The following is a 7,857-nucleotide window of genomic DNA, read 5'->3' on the forward strand; positions in this document are numbered from 1 at the left end:
TCAAAGCAGAAGCCGGAATAAAGGTGACGTTATGTGCAGCCAATAAGATATAAAGTACGTAAAAGGACGCCACTGTTTTAACCAATGGAAAGCGTCGGAGGACATCCCGCCCCGCCTACAATTAACAGCGTGCCTATCAGAGCCTGTCCTACAACACGTCATAGACTGGAGAAAGAATATATTATTATAGGCTATACAGTCTATGACACACATCTGTGACTTCTAAACAGATCTGCCAAAGTAAAATGTTTAGAAATCTTTATTGTAATAATGAGCAACATGAGATCAAGTTCTATTTAAAATTATTTGTAGTTAAAAATAAGCTGAAAATAAAATAACAATAACAATTTCATAGATATCGTTGCGGAGAGACTCATATCAATTCTGGGTACTCTGTAAACTGCAAATTATGGTAATAAAAGAAAAGTGTACATAAAACGATTATAGACAGAAAGATGTGCAATTTAAATGAACTGAAATTGGCTTTCTTATGTTTTACATTTTATTCCCCTGTGGATTCCAACCAATCATCTTTTTGCGCGACAGATGCGTTCGTTTTGTTCTCCCATATGAACCATAGAGCAAACTACAGTTAAGCCAAATTCCCGTGGAGCGTCGCCGGTGCACAAATCCAACGCACAGACTCCATGACAGGCGCTGCTGGATGTTGTGAGGAAAAAAACGTATTTATCCTCCCCTTTTAGGCTACATCCAGTAGAAATAAACAAAAAGACTAGTATCATCTGAGAGCCATTTCAGTTCGATCCAAACGACTCATATTAGGGAAGATACGAAGCAACCTGGTCTGAAATCTAAATGTTAGGGAGGGTTTTTCAGCTGAAGACACAGAGATCAACGTTATTGCCCTACTCGCCTTATAATGGTAAGACACGCTTTATTGATGTGCTTGTTATTATGGTTTTCCTCATTCTGTTGTTTGGCACATTCTTAATTGCATCATACACGTTCAATGTTTTTGTTTTTTAATAATCAGGCTACCAGTGCAAAGAGACCCTCCTTACAGGGTCCCATACCACCTCCGCGCAAGAAGACCAGCCCCAAACCAGAGCTGACGGAGGAGCAAAAACAGGAGATCAGGGAGGCCTTTGAGCTGTTTGACACGGATGGATCTGGATTTATTGACGTTAAAGAGCTCAAGGTAGTGGGACGGCTCTATTATATCTATTTTGCGATTCTTCTTGTGATAATTTGCTTTTCTTTTTGGTACCTGTCAGGTTGCAATGAGGGCCCTGGGGTTTGAACCAAAGAAAGAGGAGATTAAGAAGATGATCAATGAAGTGGACAAGGAAGGCACCGGAAAGATCTCCTTCACCGACTTCCTGGCTGTTATGACACAAAAAATGGTGGTTGCATTTAACACAAGGCTGCACAGTTTTGGGAAAAAATCTAATTGTGACAGTAGTTATAATCTACTTTTTAAACATATAGTGTAAAGATAATATAAGTCAGGATGCGCTTTATAACTCCAGTGATTATATTATAACTATGAACTGAAAATTTTATCAACTTCAGATCATGTTTGTAGAGGTCTAAATTACAGGTAAACAAGGTTTTTCTATAGAAAGGATATTTTGTTTTGTTTCATCTTGTGCAATTTCATAATAACTCCAACTAAACTTGTATTTTCGATTTGATTGCTGTATACTTTGCAGTCCTAATATAAAATACTTAAACATTATATAATTAAATAACTATTATTAATATTTAATTGAAGTATGCATCTGATTTAGGCTGAAAAAGACTCAAAGGAGGAAATCCTAAAAGCTTTCCGACTCTTTGATGATGATGAAACAGGCAAAATCTCATTCAAAAATCTGAAGAGGGTTGCTAAAGAGCTGGGAGAAAACCTCACAGATGAAGAGTTGCAGGTATAACTTAAAAAGAGATTTTTGTCTTTATATGGCCATAGATGAGTTAATACAGGCACTTTCAATGAAACATGCTTTTTTCAGGAAATGATTGATGAGGCGGACCGAGATGGAGATGGAGAAGTGAACCAGCAGGAGTTTCTGCGCATCATGAAGAAAACCTGCCTGTACTGACCGATGTATGAAGGCAAATATAAGTTGCCTTGAATTAATTATGTTATTGCTGCTCATTTATTATTGTGCCATATGAAAAGTCTTTAAAAATGCCTAAAATCTGAATATTACAATGCTATTTAGTATATTGCAAGATACAGTGTGCCAGTCATTGCGAGTTTATACTGTTAAAAAAAAAAAAATCTTAATATATTTTCAAGTGTGCCTGCCTATGTACAATCCATTTTTGTAATGATTATATTGCCGTTTTGTGTTATATTCTGTTTTGGATAGCCGTCTCAGGTGATGCCCCACCTCAGTGCTGCGTGTCAATTTGTGCCTACACCACAAGTTAAAGGGAGTTCATAACCACTGAAATGGATTCTGCACAACCATTACAATCTTCACACTTTTCTTTGTTGATTATCATACTTGTACTGACCTTGCCAATTAAAAATGCACATGCAACTTTTGTCCACGGACTAAATCATTCAAATAACTGCAGGGGATTAGCACGATCAAGTAGTCTAAGCAAATCATAAATTATATCAAAACAATTTGCACTTCTTTTTTAGTTTGCAATTGAAACAATTTTTAATAAAACTATAATATTTATTCTGTATGAAATAGGACTAACAGCAATAAAAATTAATTTCATACAATACAAACAGCAACAGAACAATAATCAAATACATGGCTCAGATTTGGCAGTTATCAGAATATGCTATAATATATACATTTGAATTAGCTGCCACATCTACAGATATTTCATCACATTAATTGTAGCCAAGAGAGTTTTACCTCAGCTTTGACTGAGCTTCGTTTTCAAGGCAAAGTCGGCACTTAATTTACGCATCACCTCGGCATGGCTTTGTCCTACCAACTCCTGTCGCACAGCTCCATAGTTCTCTTTGACAAAGTTAGCAAAAGGTGTTGGAGTCCGTGGTTTCGAGGGGTTAAGCAACACCAGTTTTCCCGTGCAGAGGGCACACACAAACCTTTCTGTGTCAAGTGATTTTGAATGGCGCCCAATCCTATAGAAAATAATATATATAGTTATAATAAATGCTCAAACTGAAAATGACAAATAAACATTGTATTAGCACTTACGTATTCTGACAGCGTGTGCACTGGTACTGAAACTTGTACTTGATGTCATAACTGTGGCAGCGGGTGACCATCGGCAGTTCAGGGTGTATCACTGTGGACTTGCGGGCATACAGCTTCCAGAAGTTTCCATGGCCATCTCGGACTCCATTTATCAGCCATGTAGCCGCATGACACATCTCATGGATCAGAGTGTCTCGCAAACGGTCTGAATAGGTGGACCATGCAGTGAATTATATTCATAGTGACAACAATAGAAGTTGACTATGTATTTCAGGCATTCTTACCTGCAGAGTCACAGACTTTCTCTGATAGTTCAATGCGGGCATAGCGGTTTCCACCTCCTCGTTCCTGTCCTGTGATACAGTAACCTGCAGTTTTGCGCATCTTCTTATTCCATGTAACTGGCATGCTTGCTGGAAGCTGCAATAATTACATAAAATTACACACTGACAACTAAACATTTTTATTGTAACCTTTTAACTTTTTTACCTTTCCATCAAACACACTGGCATTATAGAGTTTAAATAATCTACTTGTGAGTTCTTCCTTGTTTTGCTTAAAATTGTGGCCATAAGTAGTCCCGGGGTTTGAGAGTGTTTCCAAAAAGCAGCCAGGAGTTTTACACAAAGCAACCCTTTTGAAGAAAAATGAAAACTCATTACGCCATTATTCCAACAGCACAGATTCAATGTGTAATACCTGAAATGTGTGTCTACCTGCTGCTGGGCCCATGCCGAGGCTCTGTTTGGCTAACAGTTGGTTTAACAATTATGTTTTTACTTGGGGTGATACAATTGAGAGCTATGTCATCTATCAATTTAGATTTTGATGACTTTGGTCCATTTACAGGATTGGGGGTTGCAATAGGTGTCTTTAGCTCTAAAAAAAAATTGAATACATTGTATTCTCTTCATAGATACTATAAATACATATATATTTGTCTAAGAACAATAACAAAACATACCTTTTCTGGGGGCAGGTGAAGGGGTACCACCAGGCAATTTATTTTTCTTTTTAAGTCTGTCTAAAAGTGAGGTAAACTCCTCTTCAGAACTTGATGATTCAGCAAGTCTGGAAGGTGCTGAAAATGTTTGCTTAGGGACACTACTATAAACTTCAGACGCCAGTGAGTTCACTACTTTACTGGAAAAAAATGACAAGGGAGAAGGTTTAGCTGCCACGGAAGGTGAACAGTCACCATCTCCTTGCAATGTTGTGCTATTTTCCTTGTTTGATGGTTGAAGCCTCTTATAGCGAGTTTTCCATGTGCTCTTTATAACAATATTATCCTCATCATCATCACTGTCACTGATAAAAACAGGAGACTCGCACTGCGAAAGTGGTCTTCTCAATAGAGCCTGAGATGGAGTGTGCATTTTCTTTGGCACTGCAGGAAAGAGCAAAGAATTTCACATCATAAATCATTATTATCTTTCTTCTATTGTACATCTAATCACTACATGTAATCGCTTTAAATACCTTACCTCTAATTGATTTTGGGTCAATAAAGTCATCATCTGAAGAGCTGTCATTCACTATGAAGTTTTTAAGGCTGTGGAGAAGACATATGACATTTGCTTGTGTATATTTTAGCAGTTTGCAGATTACAGCTACATTTAAAGAAAAAAAAAAAACCTGTTTTCACCGTCACTCTTCTTAATGGTCCTAGGCTTAACATTAGGAGTCTTTACTCGTGAGAGAACTAGGGAAAAATTTGGATAATTGATAATCATGCTTGAAAGCATAAAAAAAAAAAAAAAAGCAGGACAATTTTAACTTACATGTCTCAAATGAGCCATCACTGTCTGAACTCACAACAACAATGCTGTAACAAAACAAAAGACTTACATAAAAAGGAAGTAAGTTAGAGCTTTATGTTTACATTTTCCATACCTCTCTTTCTTTGAGACAGGTACAGGTTTTTGGGATGGGGTCTGGGTTTTTGTTTTTGGCGTGGCCATTTTTTTAAGAACTAAAGAAACAGGAAATGCAATCTTAGCTGTTATTTAGCCAGTTCTGACATTATCTTACTGTTGATGTCTTACACTGATCAAACTCGTCATCAGTCGAGTCGTTCAATGACTTTACACGGTAGTCTTTGCTTTCAAAAGGCAGATTTTCTTTGTCAGCATCTCCATCACTTCCAGACGCGCCAGAGGAACCATTCTTAGCATAACTTGTCCCGAGATGTCGGCTCTTCCCAACACAACGCCGCAACTAGAAATACAACATTTGGCATAAATATAGCTTCAGACGTTAGCTGATGAATTAAATGCTTACTCTAACAAAATGAAGAAGAAGTGACTTTACACACATTTTCTACGGCTACATCCAGTCCGATTTCCATCCATCCCATGTTTTTGGCAACTTTATCAAATAGCTTGTGGGTGTCGTCATCCATATTTCAGTCAAAAATAACGTCTAACTATCAAAACTAATTATTTAAAATGTCTATAAAAGTAATAATGACTTACACACCAAAACAATTTAAAACCCTACAAGACATCCGTGTTAAAAGCTAAAGCTAACCAACGTGAAGAATTTTAAACCGAGGCTTTGCGTGCGGCGGAAGTTGTCACGGAGATAATTGACCAATCAAAGACCTCGAAGGTGTTGAGGTGTTAGCTGATTGGTCCATGCAGTCAACCACCATCACCCCCACCCCCCACCCCCCGGCGTTGTGTCTTTGGGCAAGACTCGGCAAAACATTTTTTTTAACCACTTTGCCTGTGTATGATTTTGCATGACGGGGGAAAAAGAAAGATGCATAAATAAAATGCATGTATTATTATTATTATTATTATTATTATTATTATTATTATTATTATTATTATTATTATTATTATTATTATTATTATTATTATTATTATTATTATTTTCTGGTGGTAAATGTCTGTGTAACCATTTCAGGCTAATGTACACAGGCATAATAAACCCAACCGTGATCATTTCTTCTTCTCTCATGGCAGTTCCAGACCAAATTCTATGGTTATGGGGCATTTTATTGTTGTTGAAAATAAAAAACACATATTTACATATTTCGTATACATACTTGATTTTGCCTTTGCCTTTTCCTTTTATGGCCTTCTTTTCTTTTGTTCCATTATGGCATTTCAGACTCTGTATCCTCTCCACCAAGCTTGCACGATGGCTGCTTTTGTCTTGAGCTGAAGAATTCTCATCTACTCTTTCTTCCTCTCCAAAACTTCATTGTATTCCACCTCCATGACTGCAAACAATCTCTCCAGCTTCATCAGACCCTCCTCATTCCTTAATGTTTTTTCTTGTGCCTCTAGATCAGACTTCAACATGTAAAACAAATCAATATCATCAACGAAATCTAGAATAATAAACTTTTCCACATGCATTCACTGTTCATCTGTTCTGCTTCCATATGTTTATCACAACATTTAAACATGTATTCAGTTTCATCCATCACTTTTTCTGTTTCCTGCCATATGGAAATATCTCAATTAATAATCATGAAAACACCATCAGTACATAGCCGAATAAACTACTTACCTCCTGTATGTGCCTTTTCTTGTCTCTATCCTCTTAGTACATGATATTAATCTGGATGGTGAGTTGCTCTAATTCCTGTTGGAGACTGGCTTCTCTGATCTTTGCTTCCTCCAAATACAACTCTGCATCCTTACAGCAAACCTCATAAGGTTTTTGTTCCATTTGAAGTGTTATTTTTTTGGATTTCAAAATGACATTGGTGAATCTAAAATGTAAATACATCTTGAAATTATTTAAGTATGACATTTACATAAAATACATGGCCTTGAAATTTTGAAAAGTTCTCACCAGTGAATTCATCTTATTTAGATGAGTGGCCACTTGGTCTAGAATTGTATTCAACTTTTCGTCCATTTCTTCTGGGACTGTTGCTTCCTTTTGAGTGACAATCACAATTGTTTCAAGGTAATTTCTAAACAATTGCTGAACCTCTGAAAAATCTTTAGGTGATCCATTGTCACATATTGATATTCAAGGTCTGGGTAACATCGGGTACATTCTTGAAAGACTTCTTGACAGCATTCTTGATCCATATCCCCATTTCCCTGTCAGTATCTTCTAGGTTTTCTTGTGATTTGTGGGCTTTTGTCATGTCCAAGCGTTCACAGTAAAATTCATGCTCTTGTGTTATCTTATGGATGTCCTTGCTCTTCTTTATAGACAAATATTCCAGCAAGAAAGCAAGATGCACAGATAACAGTTGTTTACCTTCGCACATAAGGCTGTTAAAGGTGACATTTCTTGAGGACCCATGCACAACATTGCAGTAGGGGTTTCATCAGCAGACATATTGCCTTGAAAAGGTTTTAAAAGGCTCAAGTAAGTTTAAGTTGGTAGTAAAATACTACAATGTACTCAGTTAGCAAAAAGCAATTAACTTCACTTACCTCAATTCATATCCATTTTTTTTTTTTTTAAACGATTACTAGGAAACCACTGTTCAAAACTACCCAGCCAAGGCAAAGACCTAAAACTTTTAACATGATATGAAAAGGGCATTTGAAATACATGCTATAATTCTTCTTAATCCGTTAACATCTTAAACCACTGTAAAACAATGTAAGACTTAACATTACATAATCCTTTGTAATCACTATCATAAGACCATTAAAGACAATCCTATTTGTTGGTCTGTATGTACTGCATTATTTGAACACCTAAGATACTTTGATACAACATTCTC

General features: G+C 36.6%; 2 protein-coding genes and 1 long non-coding RNA gene across 5 annotated transcripts; 1 reads left to right on the plus strand and 2 right to left on the minus strand.

Annotated features, from left to right (window-relative positions):
* Positions 1-574: 574 nt before the first annotated feature.
* cetn2 (centrin, EF-hand protein, 2) lies at positions 575-2,510 on the plus strand. 2 transcript variants are annotated; one of them, XM_055159472.1, is made up of 6 exons: positions 575-883; positions 995-1,159; positions 1,236-1,364; positions 1,752-1,889; positions 1,974-2,068; positions 2,337-2,510. In XM_055159472.1, exons 1-5 carry the CDS (start codon positions 881-883, stop codon positions 2,061-2,063), a joined length of 525 nt encoding a protein of 174 aa, XP_055015447.1. In that variant the 5' UTR covers positions 575-880; the 3' UTR covers positions 2,064-2,068; positions 2,337-2,510. The 2 variants fall into 2 exon arrangements, with proteins under 2 accessions (XP_055015447.1, XP_020784006.1); XM_020928347.2 differs by having other exon boundaries at positions 1,974-2,510.
* A 27-nt stretch (positions 2,511-2,537) lies between these two features.
* Positions 2,538-5,707, minus strand: gcna (germ cell nuclear acidic peptidase). 2 transcript variants are annotated; one of them, XM_055159471.1, is made up of 12 exons: positions 5,467-5,707; positions 5,198-5,369; positions 5,046-5,124; positions 4,934-4,995; positions 4,788-4,854; positions 4,637-4,704; positions 4,117-4,539; positions 3,869-4,031; positions 3,642-3,786; positions 3,437-3,572; positions 3,153-3,357; positions 2,538-3,076 (listed from the first exon to the last, which is right to left on the minus strand). In XM_055159471.1, exons 1-12 carry the CDS (start codon positions 5,551-5,553, stop codon positions 2,845-2,847), a joined length of 1,839 nt encoding a protein of 612 aa, XP_055015446.1. In that variant the 5' UTR covers positions 5,554-5,707; the 3' UTR covers positions 2,538-2,844. The 2 variants fall into 2 exon arrangements, with proteins under 2 accessions (XP_055015446.1, XP_020783564.2); XM_020927905.2 differs by having other exon boundaries at positions 2,539-3,076; positions 4,934-4,977.
* A 447-nt stretch (positions 5,708-6,154) lies between these two features.
* LOC129410693 (uncharacterized) lies at positions 6,155-7,445 on the minus strand. The gene is made up of 3 exons (XR_008632995.1): positions 6,963-7,445; positions 6,675-6,879; positions 6,155-6,603 (listed from the first exon to the last, which is right to left on the minus strand). It is a non-coding gene; the product is annotated as an uncharacterized LOC129410693 (long non-coding RNA).
* Between the last annotated feature and the right edge of the window lie 412 nt (positions 7,446-7,857).

This window comes from Boleophthalmus pectinirostris, unplaced genomic scaffold, assembly GCF_026225935.1.
Source record: "Boleophthalmus pectinirostris isolate CB_2022bp ecotype Guang Dong unplaced genomic scaffold, ASM2622593v1 HiC_scaffold_23, whole genome shotgun sequence".
NCBI lineage: Eukaryota > Metazoa > Chordata > Actinopteri > Gobiiformes > Gobiidae > Boleophthalmus > Boleophthalmus pectinirostris.

Coding starts and splice junctions, on each gene's coding strand:
- cetn2 (XM_020928347.2), top strand. Junction 1,160..1,235: donor TTGACGTTAAAGAGCTCAAG/GTAGTGGGACGG, acceptor GGTACCTGTCAG/GTTGCAATGAGGGCCCTGGG. Junction 1,365..1,751: donor CTGTTATGACACAAAAAATG/GTGGTTGCATTT, acceptor CATCTGATTTAG/GCTGAAAAAGACTCAAAGGA.
- gcna (XM_055159471.1), bottom strand. CDS start 5,553: ATGGATGACGACACCCACAAGCTATTTGATAAAGTTGCCAAAAACATG. Junction 4,855..4,933: donor TGATGGCTCATTTGAGACAT/GTAAGTTAAAAT, acceptor ATTTTTCCCTAG/TTCTCTCACGAGTAAAGACT. Junction 4,705..4,787: donor AAGAGTGACGGTGAAAACAG/GTTTTTTTTTTT, acceptor TCTTCTCCACAG/CCTTAAAAACTTCATAGTGA.